At 43.7% G+C, this 22,563-nt stretch overlaps 1 protein-coding gene across 1 annotated transcript in view; it reads right to left on the bottom strand.

Moving 5' to 3' along the window:
• Nucleotides 1-3,657: 3,657 nt before the first annotated feature.
• The window catches only part of CENPK (centromere protein K), a 111,476-nt gene continuing 92,570 nt past the window's right edge, over nt 3,658-22,563 (bottom strand). Inside the window, exon 11 of the mRNA XM_075326179.1 lies at nt 3,658-3,958. Coding sequence (XP_075182294.1) covers nt 3,800-3,958 — 159 coding nt within the window. The 3' untranslated portion in view covers nt 3,658-3,799. The remainder of the gene's footprint in view (nt 3,959-22,563) is intronic.

Here is a 22,563-nt window from a genome sequence, read left to right as displayed (position 1 = left end):
TGCCAGGATGTGGTGCATGGCATGCCAGGATGAGGTACGTGCCAGGATGGGGTGCATGCCAGGATGAGGTGCATGTCGGGATAGGGAAACTGCCAGGATGAGGTACATGCCAGGCTGGGGAAACTGCCAAAATGGGGTTACTGCCAGGATGAGGTACATGCCAGGATGGGGATACTGCCAGGATGAGGTACATGCCAGGATGGGGAAACTGCCAGAATGGGTTTACTGCCAGGATGAGGTACATGCCAGGATGGGGAAACTGCCAGGATGAGGTACATGCCAGGATGGGGAAACTGCCAGGATGGGGTACATGCCAGAATGAGGTACATGCCAGGAGGAAGTACCTGTCAGGATGGGGAAGATATCAGGATGGAGGAACATGACAGGATGAGGTACATTTACCAGGATGAGGTACATGCCAGGATGGGGGAACATGCCAGGATGAGGTACATTTACCAGGATGAGGTACATTTACCAGGATGAGGTACATGCCAGGATGGGGGAACATGCCAGGATGAGGTACATTTACCAGGATGAGGTACATGCCAGGATGGGGTACATTTACCAGGATGAGGTACATGCCAAGATAGGGGAATATGCCAGAATGGGGTACATTTACTAGGAAGGGGTACATTTACTAGGATGGGGGAACATGTCAGAATGAGGTACATTTACCACAATGAGGGAACATGCCAGGATAGGGTGCATTTACCAGGATGAGGGGACAGGCCAGGATGAGGTATATTTACTAGGATGGGGTAACATGCTAGGATGAGGTACATTTACTAGGATGGGGGAACATGCCAGGATGAGGTACATGCAAGGATGGGGAGACATGCCAGGATGGGATACATTTACGAGGATGAGGAACATGCCAGGATGGGGGAACATTTACCAAGATGGGGGAACATTTACCAAGATGGGGTAACATTTACCAAGATGGGGAACATTTACCAGGATGGGGCTATGATGGGAACAAATATACCAGAATGTAGGAAATATACAGTATATCAGGATGGGGGTTTTCTACCAGGAAGTGGCCCAGGAAGGGGAACATAACTACATAATGAAGGGGGAGGGGAGCAACTCGTATGTCTTTAATGGGATTTCGAGATGTTCAGACTTTGAAATGTAGATGTGGATTACAGGGTGACATCTGATTGCATTCCAGGCTAAAATCTGTCTGTCTAATATTCTGCATTTTTTTCCATAAAGATTAATCCAACTGCTGTGTCTGGAAAGGGCAGTGGGAGTGGCTCAGCGTCAATGTGTGGTAAGCATGCATGAGCGTGATGCCTCCTGCAGAAGGGAAGACTGCAAAGTAAGGTTAAAATCATTTATTTATGTAATAAAATTGGTTAAATTGCTGTGTTGGCACTCGAGAAAAAAAATTGGGTTTAGAGTTACAGTTTGGGCACTCGGCCTCTGAAAGGTTCGCCATGACTGCCCTATACCGATCAGGTTAACTGATTTTATATTTTGAAAGAACAATCATTTCTGAACTCATTGATACCAAATGTTTTTTCTTTACTTTATTTTCAATGGGGCAAAAGGGGAGTGATTGAACTTTTAGGTTTTTTTTTTATTTTTTCAAATCTTTAAAAACTATTTTTTCACATTTTTTATTAGTTCCCTTAGTGCACTTGAAGCCTGCTCTATCTAATTGATTCTACTGTTCCTTTAATTCCTCCATCGCTTCCTCCCTTTCCGGACTACAACCAGGAGGATAGATTGGTCTTGAAATATTTTCACCAGATCCAGTATAATTGCGAAACTCCAATTATTAAGACGATAGACTAGGATATTGACGGTTTATCAGCCCCATACCAGTAGGTCTAGCTTTCACCTCTATTAGGAAGGCAGACAGGTGTAGAGCCGCTGACTTGACACTGTCAAGTTCATCTTACCACTCCATACCAGTAGAGTAGATTGGGGCCACTGATGGTTTGACAACTCCCATAACAGCGAGTCCAACCCGCACCTCCCTTAGGAGGCCAGACCAGTATAGTGCCTTTAAACTTGGCCCCAACAAGTTTATCTTACCACTCCATAAACAGGAGGGTAGATTGGGACAATTGATGGTTTATCAGCCCGCATACCGGCAAGTTCAACTCGCACCTTCCTTAGGAGGGCACACCGGTAAAGTGTCGCTCAACTTGACACTGACAAGTTCATCATACCACTACATACTAGGATTATAGATTGGGGCGACGGATGATAAACCAACCCCCCCATACCAGCGAGTCCAACTCGCGCTTCCCTTAGGAGGCCAAATGGGTATAGTGCCTCTTGACTTAGCACAATCAAGATAATATTACCACTCCATACCAGTAAGTTAGATTGGGGTATTGACCATAGACAGCCAAAGAAAACTCTAGACCTAATGGGTCAGGCTATTCCAGAACTATAAAGCAGTTGGAAACCTTCAGGCAGGGCAAACATGAGAAAAGAGTTGGAATCGAAAACATGAGACATTATTCCATAGGTGAGGTGACCTGCCCAACACATGATATGAAGCCACAGCCGAGGCAGCAGGCCTAACACACCAAACATGAGGAGGCAGGCTGGACACGTTCCCTGGAGGCCTTGGATCCATTCCAATGCACTCCGTTCGTCAGGCTGGTCTTACTGTGGGACATCGGGCAAAAAGATGCAGCCTGTTAAATTTCCACAGCTGAGCCTTTCGTTCAAGAAAGAGATAAGCCACTGCAGAAGGAGTGAGCCAGCAGGTCTCCTATATAGAATTCATAAGCACTTGGTCGAGCGAACATTCCTGCGTAACATTCGGCCGGGAGAGAGCTCTCGAATGACTGATCGTTCAGTGAACAGTTTTCTAATGTGCATATCATCAGATGGTATTTCAATTTAAAAAAAAAAACAAAACAAAACAAAACAAAAAAAACCAAAACAGCACTCCATATTTTAAAACATATGACTAAAGGAAATTAGTAACTAAATGTCGAAGTGTTCCCCTGGCCAAGATGCGCATATTACAGGCACAATTCTGTACTAAAGCTAGCACATAGTATTCCAGCTGTTGCTCCTCAATGTACCCACATTAGTTATACCTGTGATATAGATCTAATACTCAGTGTCATTATTTATACTTAAATTGAAAATGGTGCCCATGTATTTGATGTCAAGCTATACCACTCAGGTGGTGAATAAATGGCACCGTTTATGGAACTGGCACCGGTAAAGAGATTTCCTGGCATGTGTGAAAAGCAAACCACATCTCCTGCCGAAATGTCAAATAGTTTTGCAGAAATTGCTTTGAACCTCATGCAGTTAGCTTGGCAACAGGACAACTTTGTCACTTTGAGGAGGATGTTGAGGAAATGCTTTAGCTGGCATCAATGTAGGTTCTCTTACTGTCACTGTGAATTGTCCTGTGGATGTCACTCTTTTGGGTTCACTTGCTGTCACTGGGGTCCTACAGCAGGTACTTCATATGGTCATATTTAGTTTGATTTACATTGGGACAAGAAATCATGTGAGATTAATGTAAAGTGTTTTGGAACGTTGGCTATTATGTCTATTTACCCAAAAAAGTATTGCAAATTTAGGATACACGTAGATTAAAAATCCTTACATCGCACGTTAGTCGATCTTATAAGTCTGTATCTTGTATGAAACCATAAAGTAAATTTGATTGAATTTATTTTAGAGTAAAAGAAGTCATACATAAATCTGGAGGTTAAAATATTGCCAATAAAAACATTTTTGAAATATAGCTGATAAAATCAATTAAATAAAATTGTGCTGTGTAGCATAAAAACAGTCTGTAAAATAATCAAATTCATAGATGGAAAGCCTCGAGACGTATTCGCTTTGTATCAGCCGGATGCCTTAATGCGATTCCATTACGGAGCAACAACTCGATGTAAGGAGGCCAGTACTCGTCCTGGACTATAATGTAGGGGTCATTGGGGGTGCTCAAGAGCTGGTTGATGAGAGTCTGGAAGATAAAGTAAGAGGAGGGCTTAAGTCAGTATTTGTTCAATTAAAACAGTCCACATTTAAAGAAGTATACACCTCTGAAGGAGGTGAGAAGTGAGAGAGGGAAACGGAAAGAATTGGGTACATTGTCAAACTTGAGAATTTATAGAGAAGGGGTACTAGGTCATTTACAGGACACAACTAATTTACATGTAGAGACAGAGCATGCAGTTAGACAGATCAGTCTGGATGCACGAATCCTCAAAATTGCCTTTGATGACCTGCAGGGTCAGTTTATTTGTGTCTATACCTTGTGTCCATAATGATGTTTCAACCACTGCCAACCACTGTGGAATAAAATCTGGGTAAAAGATTTTTTGTGTGCTCACCTCATTAAGAAACCAGGGTGCTGATGTCAGGGGTGAGATATAGATTATATATATATACATATATATATATATATATATATATATATATATATATATATATATATATATTGTGCCTTGCAAAAGTATTCAGCTCCCTTGAGTTTTTCAACCTTTTCCCACATTTCAGGCTTCAAACATAAAGATAAAAATTATAATGTTGTGGTGCAGACTCAACAAATGGGACAATTGTGAAGTTGGACAAAATGTATTGCTTATTTTAATCTTTAATAAAAAAATAAATAACTGAAAATTGGGGCGTGCAATATTATTCGTCCTCTTTAAGTTAATACTTTGTAGCGCCACCTTTTGCTGTGATTACAGCTGCAGTCACTTGGGGTATGTCTCTATCAGTTTTGCACATCGAGAGACTGAAATTCTTGCCCATTCTTCCTTTGTAAACAGCTGGAGCTGAGTGGGGTTGGATGGAGAGCGTTTGTGAACAGCAGTTTTCAGCTCTTTCCACAGATTCTCGATCAGGTGCAGGTCTGGACTGTGAGTTGGCCATTCTAACACCTGGATACGTTTATTTTTGAACCATTCCATTGTAGATTTTGCTTTATGTTTGGGATCATTGTCTTGTTGAAAGGCAAATCTCCGTCCCAGTCTCAGGTCTTTTGCAGACTCCAACAGGTTTTCTTCAAGAATGGTCCTTTATTTGGCTCCATCCATCTTCCCATCAATTTTAACCATCTTCCCTGTCCCTGCTGAAGAAAAGCAGGCCCGAGCCATGATGCTGCCACCACCATGTTTGACAGTGGGGATGGTGTGTTCAGGGTGATGAACTGTGTTGCTTTTACGCCAAACATATCATTTGGAATTGTGCCCAAATAGTTTGATTTCATCTGACCAGAGCACCTTCTTCCACATGTTTGGGGTGTCTACCAGGTGGCTTGTGACACACTTTAAACAACACTTTTTATGGATATCTTTGAGAAATGGCTTTCTCCTTGCCACTCTTCCATAAATGCAGATTTGTGCTGTGTGACTGACTGGTGTCCTATGGACAGATTCTCCCACCTCAGCTGTAGATCTCTGCAGTTCATCCAGAGTGATCATGGGCCTCTTGGCTGCATCTCTGATCAGTCTTCTCCTTGTTTGAGATGAAAGTTTGGATGGACGGCCGGGTCTTGCTAGATTTGCAATGGTATGATACTTCTTCCATATCAATATGATCGCTTGCACAGTGCTCCTTGGAATGTTTAAAGTTTCAGAAATCTTTTTGTAACCAAATCCAGCTTTAAACTTCTCCACAACAGTATCACGGACCTGCCTGTTGTGTTCCTTGGTCTTCATGATGCTGTCTGTGCTTTAAACAGAACACTGAGACTATCACAGAGCAGGTGCATTTATACGGAGACTTGATTACACACAGGTGGATTATATTTATCATCATCAGTCATTTAGGACAACATTGGATCATTCAGAGATGCTCAATGAACTTCTGGAGTGAGTTTTCTGCACTGAAAGTAAAGGGGACGAATAATATTGCACGCCCCAATTTTCAGTTATTTATTTTTTAAGAAAGTTTAAAATAAGCAATAAGTTTAGTTCAACTTCACAATTGTGTCCCACTTGTTGTTCATTCTTCACCATAACATTAAAATTTTTATGTTTATGTCTGAAGCCTGAAATGTGACAAAAGGTTGGAAAATTCAGGGGAGCCGAATACTTTCGCAAGGCACTGTATATATATATCTATATATATATATCTATATATATATATATATATATATATATATATATATCCCAAACAATGTAGAAAACGTATAGCCAGCTCACCATAAAGGAGTTCCTCTTCATACAGTGGTCGGTGTTCACCTTATATTCTGCAGGGATCCAGGCAGGGAGTGTGCCCAAACAAATAGAAATGTAGGAGAATTAGGATCCAGCAAAAGGATGAAATTTCACCAGAATTTTAAAAACTTCTTCTTTATTAATCCATTGAGTCATATAAAAGTATGAGGAACTCCAATCAATTAATAGCACTCCAGCAAGGGACTACATGTTTCAGCACTATGTGCCTTCTTCACGGTCCTACTTGAACTGAGCTCCAACACTGACAATATATCCTCCTTTGGGGAACATATTCAAATAACCCTTAATTAAAAGCAGTGGAACAGGACAATTAAAAACATCTGAGTAGATGGTTGAGACTCAGTTCAAGAATATTGCTAGAAAAATACATATATTGAACATGTTTTATACATAGACAAATAATATATACATTTGATAATAAACAATGATATAGGATAACCGCAACAAGATAGTTATACATACAGTGCCTACAAGTAGTATTCAACCCCCTGCAGATTTAGCAGGTTTGATAAGATGCAAATAAGTTAGAGCCTGCAAACTTGAAACAAGAGCAGGATTTATTAACAGATGCATAAATCTTACAAACCAACAAGTTATGTTGCTCAGTTAAATTTTAATAAATTTTCAACATAAAAGTGTGGGTCAATTATTATTCAACCCCTAGGTTTAATATTTTGTGGAATAACCCTTGTTTGCAATTACAGCTAATAATCGTCTTTTATAAGACCTGATCAGGCCGGCACAGGTCTCTGGAGTTATCTTGGCCCACTCCTCCATGCAGATCTTCTCCAAGTTATCTAGGTTCTTTGGGTGTCTCATGTCGATTTTAATCTTGAGCTCCTTCCACAAGTTTTCAATTGGGTTAAGGTCAAGAGACTGACTAGGCAGCTGCAACACCTTGATTTTTTCCCTCTTGAACCAGGCCTTGGTTTTCTTGGCTGTGTGCTTTGGGTCGTTGTCTTGTTGGAAGATGAAATGACGACCCATCTTAAGATCCTTGATGGAGGAGCGGAGGTTCTTGGCCAAAATCTCCAGGTAGGCCGTGCTATCCATCTTCCCATGGATGCGGACCAGATGGCCAGGCCCCTTGGCTGAGAAACAGCCCCACAGCATGATGCTGCCACCACCATGCTTGACTGTAGGGATGGTATTCTTGGGGTCGTATGCAGTGCCATCCAGTCTCCAAACGTCACGTGTGTGGTTGGCACCAAAGATCTCGCTCTTGGTCTCATCAGACCAGAGACCCTTGAACCAGTCTGTCTCAGAGTCCTCCAAGTGATCGTGAGAAAACTGTAGACGAGCCTTGACATGACGCTTTGAATGTAAAGGTACCTTATGGGCTCGTCTGGAACGGAGACTATTGCGGTGGAGTACGTTACTTATGGTATTGACTGAAACCAATGTCCCCACTGCCATGAGATCTTCCCGGAGCTCCTTCCTTGTTGTCCTTGGGTTAGCCTTGACTCTTCGGACAAGCCTGGCCTCGGCACGGGTGGAAACTTTCAAAGGCTGTCCAGGCCGTGGAAGGCTAACAGTAGTTCCATAAGCCTTCCACTTCCGGATGATGCTCCCAACAGTGGAGACAGGTAGGCCCAACTCCTTGGAAAGGGTTTTGTACCCCTTGCCAGCCTTGTGACCCTCCACAATCTTGTCTCTGATGGCCTTGGAATGCTCCTTTGTCTTTCCCATGTTGACCAAGTATGAGTGCTGTTCACAAGTTTGGGGAGGGTCTTAATTAGTCAGAAAAGGCTGGAAAAAGAGATAATTAATCCAAACATGTGAAGCTCATTGTTCTTTGTGCCTGAAATACTTCTTAATACTTTAGGGGAACCAAACAGAATTCTGGTGGATTGAGGGGTTGAATAATAAATGACACTCTGAATAAACTTTTCACAATTTAAAAAAAAAGAAATAACATTCTTTTTTGCTGCACTGCATTTCACACTTCCAGGCTGATCTACAGTCCAAATGTCACAATGCCAAGTTAATTCCGAATGTGTAAACCTGCTAAATCTGCAGGGGGTTGAATACTACGTGTAGGCACTGTATATATATGAAAAATACATCCTGCAGCAAGCAAGATCTGTATATCAGTGACAAAAACCTACATGGTTCACATATTTTTTTTTCCTTTTTTTTCCCCCCTTTTCTCTCCCTTTCCCCTCCTCCTCTCTCCCTTCTCCTCTGTTCTGTTTTCCTTCCTATCTTTCCTCCTCTCAACCCCTTGTGGCTCTAAGTCCTAGTCACCTGAGAGATAGCAAAGCAGCTATTAATATGGTAAAAAAAACTGAATGGGGGAATTATTATTTGTGGCTCTCATGTGATGTTATTGGATTATATCCATCAATTCCACATTCTGTTGCATTGGAGAGTCTCAGCTATTATTTATCCAAATACAGTGAGTATACATTTGAAATCCAAAATTTTTTGTTACTTGCAACTAATTTTTTGCTTACCCATAATTATTTTGTTTTTGATGAGTATTATTTGCAGATACAGGGAGTGAGCATGGGAGCCAAATTCTCACCATCTTTAGCAAATCTAACTATGTCAGTATGGGAGGAGAGATATATTTTTCATTCCAACAATCCATTCAGACACAATATTTTTTGGCTGGGACGCTTTAATGATGATTTGGTTTTTGTTTGGAGGGGGAAGAAGGATTTTGCGTCTTCCTTTTTTTCATATTTAAACAACAATAGTTTCAATCTTAAATTTACATGTCACATGAATGAGCTATCAATTAATTTTTTAGATTTGACCTTCAATACAGATCCAAATCGAAAAAAGGTGTTGGTAGAACCCTATCGTAAACCCACAGCTGTTAACAGTATACTGATGGCAAATTCATGTCATGCCAGTCATGTCATCAGGAACATACCCACTGGTAAATTGATTCGAACTAAAAGAAATAGTACTGAAAAAAATACCTATATGAAAGAATCTGAACTGTTGGTAAAAAGATTAAAATCTACGGGTTACCCAAACTGGTCTCTACAAAGAGCAAGAGGCATAGTAGATAACTTAAATAGACAGGATTTGTTGGAATATAAAAATATCAAAGAAAAAAACAACGATCTGGGTATAGTCTTCAGTACTAAATTTAGTCCGCAGTATCAACAAGTAGTCTCCATTATTAAAAAAACATTTACCCGTTCTGGAACAAAGTGGTGAATTGAAAGAAATACTTAAAAAATACTCAATTAAATTTGTTGCTAGGAGGGCTCCTACCATAGGATCCATGTTGATGGCAAGCTTATTCACTGATCCAGACAAAAAATTGAAACAAAATTGGATGAAAACTGTAGGCTGTTATGGTTGTGGTGCAAAAATCTGTAAGTGTTGCAAGTATATTTTTAAAACAAAAACATTTTCTTCTATAAAAAATGGAAAAAACTTTGAGATTTTTTCTTTTATTAATTGTAATACAGAAAATGTAATATATCTTATCGATTGCAATATTTGCAGACTTCAATACATTGGTTGTACCACTAATTCATTGAAACAGCGTATGCGAAAACATTTGTCGGACTTTGTGAATCTGCCCATTGCAGGAGCCTCTGTGGTCTCTAAACACTTTGCAATTGTGCATAAAGGAGATTTAAAAAGTTGTTCCTTTAGGGTAATAGAGGTGGTTTCAAAACCACACAGGGGTGGCGATTATAAAAGTAAAATCTTATCTAGAGAAAGTAGGTGGATTTTTTTTTAGTTGAGACTAGAGTTCCTGATGGACTGAACAGCAGAATGGATCTAATTACACAATATTAAGAAGGAAAGGAGGGGAAAGGTTGTTGTTTTTTTTTTCCCTCTTCTAAAAGGGGGAGGAGGGAAGAAGGAGGGGAGAGGAGGAAAGATAGGAAGGAAAACAGAACAGAGGAGGAGGGAGAGAGGAGGAGGGGAAAGGGAGAGAAAAGGGGGAAAAAAAAAATCTGTGAACCATATAGGTTTTTGTCACTGATATACAGATCTTGCTTGCTGCAGGATGTATTTTTCATATATATATGTATAACTATCTTGTTGCGGTTATCCTATATCATTGTTTATTTATTATCAAATGCATATATTATTTGTCTATGTATAAAACATGTTCAATATATGTATTTTTCTAGCAATATTCTTGAACCGAGTCTCAACCATCTACTCAGATGTTTTTAATTGTCCTGTTCCACTGCTTTTAATTAAGGGTTATTTGAATATGTTCCACAAAGGAGGATATATTAACAGTGTTGGAGCTCAGTTCAAGTAGGACCGTGAAGAAGGCACATAGTGCTGAAACATGTAGTCCCTTGCTGGAGTACTATTAATTGATTGGAGTTCCTCGTACTTTTATATGACTCAATGGATTAATAAAGAAGAAGCCTTTAAAATTCTGGTGAAATTTCATCCTTTTGCTGGATCCTAACTCTCCTACACTGTATAGACACACGTGCATGTATATTATATATATATATATATATATATATATATATATATATATATATCGTATATAAAAAAAATATATGCCTGATGAAGAGCCCAGATGGAGGAATAGAAAAATATTGCATTTATTAATATAGTTTTTATCTATATCCAACATGGACTCAGAATCCCATTTCCGACAACAAAAAAAAATAATTCTGTTTGCTCAGATTTTTTCAACTATTGTTTGGCCACTAGGATCTTTCAGTGGGACACTCCCTCCAGTGGCTGCGGCGCCTTTGTAGATTTATGCAATAAAACTATCAACTTATAGCAGAATTGTGCCTATTCAGAACATAAAAGCTCACTAACCTGGTGGCGTTCTGCTAACTCATGTGCCTGGATCATTGTGACGTTGCTGCACTAGGGGGCGCCGCTTCCTTTGTATTCTATCCCGTTGCATAGCCACAAATTGTGATTTTTCACACTGGTATGTCCAGTTAGAGGATGTTGGTCCAACTCTCTCCTGCTTCACACAAACTATTCGGATATTAAATTGAAGGTTTCACTGTTCAGTATAAAGCAGAAGACTGGACAGTGTATAACAGCCTCTCAACAGTCAAACCAATTCTAATCGGGTTTATTAGATTCATAGTCATCAATTAGGGAGAGCGCATTTGACCGTAACGTCTGTCTGGTAATACAAGGCTCACAATAGCCTGACTCACATGGATTTATAGGAATTTATACTGAACAGTGAAGACTTCAGTTTGGTGACCATATTGTGCGGTTTGTGGGAAGCTGGTTGCATCAGGTAGTAATTGACATTTATTCCTGAAAAGGGTGGGATAGGTGGACCGCCATCCTCTTGGTTCCAGCACACCGGTAGAGCAAAACTGTGTTTATTTTTTTGTATGGGACCTTTAGAAAACTGGAAACATTTCTGCTGTGGGCACTGGTGGCTTCCTGTTGAATAGTTCAAGCACAGATTGTACTATATGGGAATTTGCACACAATGGTTTCTTAAATCTCCAAGGAAAATTAAACTGGAAGCGCTACTTTTAAGGTCCATTCACACTGCGTGATGTGCAGCGTTATGCGACTGCTACCGCCAAACCTCACCTTTTAATTGTCCCATTAATTCACTAATTTAAATAGTGCCAATAACTCCACAGTGCTATACAGAAATCATCATCACTGTCCCCATTGGGGCTCACAATCTAAATTTCCTATCAGTATGTCTTTGGAGTGTGGGAAGAAACCGGAGGAAACCCACACATACACGGGGAGAACATACAAACACCTTGTAGATGTTGTCCTTGGTGGGATTTGAACCCAGAACTCCAGCACTGCAAAGCAACAGTTTTAACCACTGAGCCACCATCCTAACTAATGAGCCACCATTCTAACCAATGAGCTACCATGCTAACCACCGAGCCACCATGCTAACCACCGAGCGAACGTGCTGCTCTATTTATACAAGCAGATAGCACCTTAGATATGAACTGAACAATCTATAATTGATCATCCTGTTCACATAAGCTGCCATTGTTCTCTATACCACAGGTCTGTTTACACACAATGATGCGCTGCTGAGAATGATGTTTTGTGAAAACCAAAAGACGATTTCATTGAAGAAGGCTTTGCTTATTCACTGGGCGATCGGCAGCCTGTTTACACTGCATGATTATCATGAAATGAGCGTTCCAAGGAAGGGTCATACCCGATAATCCTACTATGTAATGGACCTTAAGTTTAGACCAGATGTATAATTCAGAGTTTATTATTTACAAGTTTATTGGTTTTTTTTTACATCGTGAAAAATTATGTATGTAGCGTGTCAGCTTTTCTATATGGAAGAGAAAAATTACACAGGGCAAGAACCAGACTGCAATGATTAAACATCTCTAGAATCCGGCCTATTCTCACCATGGAAACATCAAAAACCCACACTGTGGCCCTGTTCCACTCTCGCCTTGACTATTGCAATTCTCTATTAATTGGTCTCCCCTTAACTAGACTCTCCCCTCTACAGTCCATCCTTAATGCAGCAGCCAGGGTCACCTATCTGACTAATCGTTACTCGGATGCTTCTGCTCTGTGCCAGTCATTGCACTGGCTGCCCATATATCACAGGTTCCAATTCAGATTGCTTGTTCTCACCCACAAAGCTCTTCCACAGTGCGGCACTCCCTACATCTCCACCCTCCTCTCTGTCTATCACCCTACCCGTTCTCTACCCACTGCAAACAATGTTCAACTAACATCCACAGTAACCCGAACCTCTCACTCCCGGATCCAAGACTTCTCCCGAGCTGCACCAATCCTCTGGAATGCTCTACCCTAAGAAACTAGGACGAATCACAACTTACTCAGCTTCAGACGCTCCCTAAAAACACATCTTTTTAGGGTGGCCTGTCATACTCCCTAGCCGAATTCAATTCTCATGGTCCCTCCACGACTTCTCGGAACATAAATCCACGTTAAACTCCACCGCAACCGAAAGTATCTCAAAGTTTTGGCTGACTGGTTCAGGCACCCTTTATCTATCCCCTATTTTTTTCAAATGTCTGGATTGTCGTTGTAGGCACTTGTACCTTGCCCCCCCCCCCCACCTCCTTGTAGATGTAAGCTCTCATGAGCAGGGTTGTCTTTTTTGCGCTAATCATTGTATTTTCTATAACTGTTACTTGTTTACTGTATATATGAACCTCCTGAATTGTAAAGCGCTGCGGAATATGGTGGCGCTATAGAAATAAAAAATTATTATAATTATTATTATATTATGATATTTCAGGGCCTCACTAAAAGGGTGCGTGCCCATGATCAGTGTTTGCAGCATTTTGGATGCAGCATGCTACAGTTGCGTCCAAAACGCTGCGTTGTACCGTAGAAGCATAGTGGATGGAATTTCTAGAAATTCATTGCCCACTGTGCTTGGTTTTTTAGCTGCAAACACTGCAGTGTGTCTTTCCAGGTCACAGCATGTTGTTTGCTGCGGATTCGCATGCTTCCTCTGTAGGGAGAACACAAGTGAGAGACTGCAGCACAATGAACTCTGATCGTGGGTATGAGCAGCTGCGGTCTCCTGCGGAGGAGACTCGCGGACCCGCAGGTCAGGACCCGCTGCGTCCAGGACACAGTGAGTCCTGATCATGAGCACATAACCTAAAGATGACACATGATCGCATCAAAGGGTTGTTCCCAACATAGATCTTCAGTAGTAGAGGTAGACCGCTCCTCTGCTTCCTGGCTTCATGCTTGTTGGGGGTAATGTACTCCTGATGAAAGATCAGACCACTGGCATGGTAAAGCCGGTGGCCACAACTGTGCTCTCCTTGATGCTGTGTAGAGGCAGCTTTGCCTTCACAGCATCGAACGAGCACAGTAAAGGGTGCTTTACACGCTGCGATCTCGCTAGCGAGCGTACCCGCCCCCGTCTGTTGTGCGTCACAGGCAAATCACTGCCTGTGGCACACAACATCGCTTACACTCATCACACGGACTTACCTTCCCTGCGACATCGCTGTGGCCGGCGAACTGCCTTCTTTCTAAGGGGGCGGATTGTGCGGCGTCACAGTGACGTCACACGGCAGCCGTCCAATAGAAGCGGAGGGGCGGAGTTGAGCGGGACGAACATCCCGCCCACCTCCTTCCTCAAAGAGGGCGGCCGCAAGTACGAGGATGTTCCTTGTTCCTGCGGTGTCACACATAGCGATTTGTGCTGCCGCAGGAACGACAAACAACCTCGCTACTGACCAGACAACGATTTTTGGTAAGTGAACGACCTGTCACAGCCCAACGATTTTTTTCTCTTTTGCGATCGTTTAAGGTCGCACATAGGTGTTACACGCTGCGATGTCGCTAACGACGCCGGAAGTGCGTCACAAACACCGTGACCCCGATGATATATCGTTAGCGATGTCGCAGTGTGTAAAGCACCCTTTAGACTAAAGGCTGCTTCACACGCAGCGACATCGCTAGCGATGTCGATGGTAAAAGCACCCGCACCGTTGGTTGTGCGTCACGGGGAAAATCGCTGCCCGTGGCGCATAACATCGCTAGGACTCGTCACACGGACTTACCTGCCTAGCGACTTCGCTGTGGCCGGCGATCCGCCTCCTTTCTAAGGGGGTAGTTCGTGCGGCGTCACAGCGACATCACACGGCAGCCGTCCAATTGAAGCGGAGGGGAGGAGAGCAGCCGAAAGAAAGTAACGCCCACCTCATTGCCGGAGGACGCAGGTAAGGTGTTGTTCCTCGTTCCTGGGGTGTCACACGTAGCGATGTGTACTGCCTCAGAAACGACAAACAACCTGCGTCCTGCAACAGCAATGATATTTGGGATTAGAACGACGTGTCAACCAACGATTAGGTGAGTAATTTTGATAGTTAGCGGTCGTTCGTACGTTTCACACGCAACAATGTCGCTAACGAGGCCGGATGTGCGTCACGAATTCCATGACCCCAACTACATCTCATTAGCGATGTTGTTGCGTGTATAAGTTATATAAGCTTATAAGTGCTTATTTCCTAGTAGGTTGTCAATTCTGATAAACTGCAGGGGTGGACGGTTACCTACACAACAATCAGTAACCTATAGAATTAAAAGTCCCTCTGGTCTTGAGAGGATTTTTAATAACAAGAAAATTGCTAAGTTGTTCTTTTTACCAGCACTTTACAATATTAACGATTTATGATGTTACTTTTTTGCTATCTCTAAATTCTCTTCATTCTCACAAGCAGATACAGGAAATCTGCTCTTTCAGTCTCTGCTCGGAAACACAGACTGACTGCTCATTTTACCCTTCTAAAAAGGGATAAGTTTATGAGCTGGAGACCAAAATGTTCGACGAGACAAGTAACTGGTTATGAATTACCGCATCATAAAAGTCCCTGGATGATGTTATTTGCCATTCTTACATGTTTTATTAATAGACTTGTCACTCTTATCTCTGACCGTGTCACAATGACCCACAACTTGGTGTCCATGAAAAGGAAGAAAATCATTTTACATGATACTCTCATTAAGGCAAATGTCTGGAGTTGAGACGGTATGTGACTCTCCTACTATGGAAGAAGAATGTGACTGATAAAACCATTGTACAATAATCATGTACAGTGCAATGAGAAAAAAACCAAACAGCGTGGGTGTGTGTCCGTATACCTGCTATATAAGGCTGCGCGCACATCAGCGGTATTCTGCAGCGATGCCGGATCCGTCAGAAATGCGGTACAGTTCAATGCAGTGGAATCGCGGCAAGATAAGGTCACATGTAACGTTTAAGGTTAACGTAAACTGATTGTCATTTTAAGCTGCGGATATCCTCACAAGGATGTGCATAAGATTTCCTAAAATGCCATGCACCTTGCTGCAACCGTACTACATAGAAGATTTCTCATATAGATGTGAAAATGAGTACGTCCGTGGGCACATACCTGATGGGAGTCAACTTGGTTTGCGCAGCAGCTCGAACTGACATGGAGCGTGGGGGGATGTATGCCAGCAGGTCAGAGGCCGAGAGTCTGACAACCAGCAGGTATCGTCAGATCTTCTGATTATTATTATTTATTTATATAGCACCATTGATTCCATGGTGCTGTACATGAGAGGGGATTACATACAGAATACATACACAAGTTACAGTAGACAGACTAGCACAGAACTAGTGATTAACAGCCCTTATGCACAATACCGTGGGTCTTGGCACAGTTTTACCCGCATCTGTCCCATAATGCTTAACCCCTTAACCCCCGGGTGATTTTACGTTTTTGTGCGGTTTTGCTCCCCTTTTTCCAAGAGCCATAACTTTTTTACTTTTCCGTCAATCTTCCCATGTGAGGGCTTAATTTTTGCGGACTGAGTTGTACTTTTAAATGAAACCATAAGTTTTACCATATAGTGTACTGGAAAACAGCAAAAAAATTCCAAGTCCATAAAAATTGCAAAAAAGTGTGATTATATGATAGTTTTGGGGATATTTTATGCACAGTGTTCACTATATGATAAAACAGATGTGTCGGTGTGATGTCTCAGGTCGGTGCGAGTTCGTAGACTCCAAACATGTATAGGTTTACTTGTATCTAAGGGGTTTAAAAAAAATGCTGACGTTCGTCCAAAAAAAGTTGCACACTTTTTGCGCCATTTTCTGTGCTCCGTTGCGTTTTCATTTTTTGGGATCTGGGGCTCATTGACGGCTTATTTTTATGTATCGAGCTGAGGATTTTAATGATGCCATTTTTGCACACATGCTATGTTTTTCATCGCCTGTAATTGCATTTTGCACAGAATTTGCGACGACCAAAAAATGTAATTTTGGTGTTTGTAATTTTTTGCCGTTACGCCAATTACTGATCAGGTTAATTGATTTTATATTTTGATAGATCTGGCGCTTCTGAACGCGGCAATACCAAATGTGTGTATATATATATTTTTAACCATTTAATTTTCAATGGGGCGAATGGGGAGTGATTTGAACTTAGGTTTTTTAATTTTTTTTAAAACTTGTTTTTTTTTTTTTTTTAACTATTTTACTGGTATCCCTAGGAGGCGATAAGGATCAGCAGTATGATCGCTCATTCATTTCTCCCGATCAGAGCTGCACAGCTTAGACCAGGAGAAATGCTCCTGACAAGCACACATGTCAGCTGTTCAAATCAGTTGACATGTGCAGGGATCGCCACAGGCTCCCCGCTGCGTCCAAAACACTGCGTTGTACAGTACAAGCATAGTGGATGGGATTTCTAGAAATCCCGTACCCACTGTGCTTGCTTTTCCCACAGCAAACACTGACCTGCGGTGCGGCTTTCCAAGCTGCAGCATGTCAATTGTTTGCTGCGGAGTTGCATGTGTCCTCCATAGGGAGAACACAAGCGAGAAACCGCAGCGCACTAAACCTGATCGTGGGTACGAGCAGCTGCGGTCTCCTGCGGAGGAGACTTGCGCCCCCGCAGGTCAGGATCCGCTGCATCCAGGACGCAGTAAGTCCTGATCGTGGGCACATACCCTTAGGGTATGTGCGCACGTTGCTTTTTACCTGCTTTTTACCTGCTTTTTTGCTGCTTTTTCTTCTGCGCTGTTTAATGCCAAAATGGATGTGTTCTTCTATTCAAGCAAAGTCTATGGGAATTTGGGTTTCTTGTTCACACTATGTTGTTCAAAATGCTGCCTTTTTGAGGCAGAACTTTGGTCAAAAACTCAGCTTTGCAGTGCAAAACCCAAATGGCAAAAACAATTGACATGTTGCTTCTTTGAAAAGCTGAGTTTTTGACCAAAGTTCTGCCTCAAAAAGGCAGCATTTTGAACAACATAGTGTGAACAAGAAACCCAAATTCCCATAGACTTTGCTTGAATAGAAGAACACATCCATTTTGGCATTAAACAGCGCAGAAGAAAAAGCAGCAAAAAAGCAGGTAAAAAGCAGGTAAAAAGCAACGTGCGCACATACCCTTAGGGTATGTGCGCACGTTGCTTTTTACCTGCTTTTTACCTGCTTTTTTGCTGCTTTTTCTTCTGCGCTGTTTAATGCCAAAATGGTTGTGTTCTGCTTTTCAAGCAAAGTCTATGGGAATTTGGGTTTCTTGTCCGCACTATGCAGTTCAAACTGCAGCCTTTTTGTTGCAGAACTTTGGTCAAAAACTCAGCTTTGCAGTGCAAAACCCAAATGGCAAAAACAACTGACATGTGAATTGTTTTTGCCATTTGGGTTTTGCACTGCAAAGCTGAGTTTTTGACCAAAGTTCTGCAACAAAAAGGCTGCAGTTTGAACTGCATAGTGCGGACAAGAAACCAAAATTCCCATAGACTTTGCTTGAAAAGCAGAACACAACCATTTTGGCATTAAACGCTGCAGTTGAAAAAGCAGCAAAAAAGCAGGTAAAAAGCAGGTAAAAAGCAACGTGCGGACATAGCCTTAAGCAGTTTTCTGTTAATTGGGCTCAACAGGCAAACTGAATATCACAGATATTTGAGATTAATTTTAGAATCCAAAAAGTTCTGAGACACAAAATCATCGATGAGTTTGTGACAAAAACAAAAATTAAATCTTTATGACACCTAAATCCAATTTGCACAATAATTTGGAATGCGATGCATTTCTGTAATGTAGAACTATTTCTGCTTTTTACCTACCGAGGCTATGGGTAAAATACGTTTTCACCTTTTTAAAGTAAATAAATTCTTGAGAAGTGTTGTCCTTTGCCTTGCGGTCATCTTCTATGTATAGTTCTGTGCAGTCAACTTGGGACTGAGGCTCCAGTGGATCAGAGATGGTTAAGCGGGCTTTACACGCAACGACATCGCTAACGAGATGTCGTTGGGGTCACGGAATTCGTGACGCACATCCGACCTCGTTAGCGACGTCGTTGCGTGTGAAACGCACGAACGACCATTAACGATCAAAATTACTCACCTAATCGTTGATCGTTGACACGTCGTTCTAATCCTAATTATCGTTGCTGTTGCAGGACGCAGGTTGTTCGTCGTTCCTGCGGCAGCACACATCGATATGTGTGACACCGCAGGAACGAGGAACATCACCGTACCTGCGGCCGCCCGCAATGAGGAAGGAGGTGGGCGGGATATTCCGGCCGCTCATCTCCGCCCCTCCGCTTCTATTGGGCGGCCGCTTAGTGATGCAGCTGTGACACCGAACGAACCGCCCCCTTAAAGGAGAGATTTTTCGGCGGCCACAGCGACGTCGGTGAAGAGGTAATTGCGTGTGACGCTGCCGTAGTGATATTGTTCGCTATGGCAGCGATCACCCAGTGACGCGCCACCGGCATGGGCGGGTGCTATCGCTAGCGATGTCGCAGCGTGTATAGCCGGCTTTACAATACATGTAAATGTCGTATCCTTTATACCAAAAAAATGAATATGATCCAGAAAAAGAAGGGAATTTTGTTTACTTACCGTAAATTCCTTTTCTTCTAGCTCCTATTGGGAGACCCAGACAATTGGGTGTATAGCTTCTGCCTCCGGAGGCCACACAAAGTATTACACTTTAAAAAGTGTAACCCCTCCCCTCTGCCTATACACCCTCCCGTGCATCACGGGCCCATCAGTTTTGGTGCCAAAGCAGGAAGGAGGAAACTTATAAATTGGTCTAAGGTAAATTCAATCCGAAGGATGTTCGGAGAACTGAAACCATGAACCAAAGAACAATTCAACATGAACAACATGTGTACACAAAAGAACAACAGCCCGAAGGGAACAGGGGCGGGTGCTGGGTCTCCCAATAGGAGCTAGAAGAAAAGGAATTTACGGTAAGTAAACAAAATTCCCTTCTTCTTTGTCGCTCCATTGGGAGACCCAGACAATTGGGACGTCCAAAAGCAGTCCCTGGGTGGGTAAAAGAATACCTCGATAAAAAGAGCCGAAAAACGTCCCCCTCTTACAGGTGGGCAACCGCCGCCTGAAGGACTCGCCTACCTAGGCTGGCATCTGCCGAAGCATAGGCATGCACCTGATAGTGTTTCGTGAAAGTGTGCAGACTCGACCAGGTAGCCACCTGACACACCTGCTGAGCCGTAGCCTGGTGCCGCAATGCCCAGGATGCACCTACGGCTCTGGCAGAATGGGCTTTCAGCCCTGAAGGAATCGGAAGCCCAGAAGAACGGTAGGCTTCAAGAATCGGTTCCTTGATCCACCGAGCCAAGGTTGACTTGGAAGCCTGCGACCCCTTACGCTGGCCAGCGACAAGGACAAAGAGCGCATCAGAACGGCGCAGGGGCGCCGTGCGAGAAATGTAGAGCCGAAGTGCTCTCACCAGATCTAACAAGTGCAAATCCTTTTCACATTGGTGAACTGGATGAGGGCAAAAAGAAGGTAAGGAGATATCCTGATTGAGATGAAAAGGGGATACCACCTTAGGGAGAAATTCCGGGACCGGACGCAGAACCACCTTATCTTGGTGAAACACCATGAAGGGGGCTTTGCATGAAAGCGCTGCTAGCTCAGACACTCTCCGAAGTGATGTGACTGCCACTAGGAAGGCCATCTTCTGCGAAAGGCGTGATAGAGAGACATCCCGCATCGGCTCGAAAGGTGGTTTCTGAAGAGCCGTTAGCACCCTGTTAAGATCCCAGGGTTCCAGCGGACGCTTGTAAGGTGGGACTATGTGGCAAACTCCCTGCAGGAACGTGCGGACCTGCGGAAGCCTGGCTAGACGCTTTTGAAAAAACACGGAAAGCGCCGATACTTGTCCCTTGAGAGAGCCGAGAGACAAACCCTTGTCCATTCCGGATTGAAGGAAAGAAAGAAAAGTGGGTAAGGCAAACGGCCAGGGGGTAAAACCTTGATCAGCGCACCAGGATAAGAAGATCCTCCAAGCCCTGTGATAGATCTTGGCGGACGTTGGTTTCCTGGCCTGTCTCATAGTGGCAATGACATCTTGAGATAACCCTGAGGACGCTAGGAGCCAGGACTCAATGGCCACACAGTCAGGTTGAGGGCCGCAGAATTCAGATGGAAAAATGGCCCTTGAGACAGCAAGTCTGGTCGGTCTGGGAGTGCCCACGGTTGACCCACCGTGAGGTGCCACAGATCCGGGTACCACGACCTCCTCGGCCAGTCTGGAGCGACGAGGATGGCGCGGCGGCAGTCGGACCTGATCTTGCGTAACACTCTGGGCAGCAGTGCCAGAGGAGGAAATACATAAGGCAGTCGAAACTGCGACCAATCCTGAACTAATGCGTCCGCCGCCAGAGCTCTGTGATCTTGAGACCGTGCCATGAATGCCGGGACTTTGTTGTTGTGCCGAGACGCCATGAGGTCGACGTCCGGCGTTCCCCAGCGGCAACAGATCTCTTGAAACACGTCCGGGTGAAGAGACCATTCCCCTGCGTCCATGCCCTGGCGACTGAGAAAGTCTGCTTCCCAGTTTTCTACGCCCGGGATGTGAACTGCGGAGATGGTGGAGGCTGTGGCTTCCGCCCACAGCAGAATCCGCCGAACCTCTTGGAAGGCTTGACGACTGCGTGTGCCGCCCTGGTGGTTGATGTACGCGACCGCCGTGGCGTTGTCCGACTGTATTCGGATCTGCCTGCCCTCCAGCCACCGCTGGAACGCCTTTAGGGCTAGATACACTGCCCTTATCTCCAGAACATTGATCTGAAGGGAGGACTCTGTCGGAGTCCAGGTTCCCTGAGCCCTGTGGTGGAGGAAGACCGCTCCCCACCCTGACAGACTCGCGTCCGTCGTTACCACAGCCCAGGATGGGGGCAGAAAGGATTTTCCCTTCGACAAAGAAGTGGGAAGAAGCCACCACTGAAGAGAGGTTTTGGCTGCCAGTGAAAGAGAGACGTTCCTGTCTAGGGACGTCGACCTCCTGTCCCATTTGCGGAGAATGTCCCATTGAAGTGGACGCAGATGAAACTGCGCAAAGGGAACTGCCTCCATTGCTGCCACCATCTTCCCTAGGAAGTGCATGAGGCGCCTCAAGGGGTGTGACTGGGCCCGAAGGAGAGAGTGCACCCCTGTCTGCAGCGAACGCTGTTTGTCCCGTGGAAGCTTCACTATCGCTGAGAGAGTATGAAACTCCATCCCGAGGTAAGTCAGTGATTGGGTCGGTGTCAATTTTGACTTTGGGAAATTGATGATCCACCCGAACCTCTGGAGAGTCTCCAGAGCAATGGTCAGGCTGTGTTGACATGCCACCCGGGAGGGTGCCTTGACTAGAAGATCGTCTAAGTAAGGGATCACCGAGTGTCCCTGAGAGTGTAGGACCGCCACCACTGCTGCCATGACCTTGGTGAAGACCCGTGGGGCTGTTGCCAGGCCGAAAGGCAGTGCCACGAACTGAAGGTGTTCGTCCCCGATGGCGAAACGCAGGAAGCGTTGATGCTCTGGTGCAATCGTGACATGGAGATAAGCATCCCTGATGTCGATTGATGCTAGGAAGTCTCCTTGGGACATCGAGGCGATGACAGAGCGGAGAGATTCCATCCGGAACCGTCTGGTTCTCACGTGTCTGTTGAGCAGTTTG

This window comes from Anomaloglossus baeobatrachus, chromosome 1 (genome assembly GCF_048569485.1).
Source record: "Anomaloglossus baeobatrachus isolate aAnoBae1 chromosome 1, aAnoBae1.hap1, whole genome shotgun sequence".
Taxonomy (NCBI): Eukaryota; Metazoa; Chordata; class Amphibia; order Anura; family Aromobatidae; genus Anomaloglossus; species Anomaloglossus baeobatrachus.
This window is presented reverse-complemented; position numbering and strand designations above follow the sequence as displayed.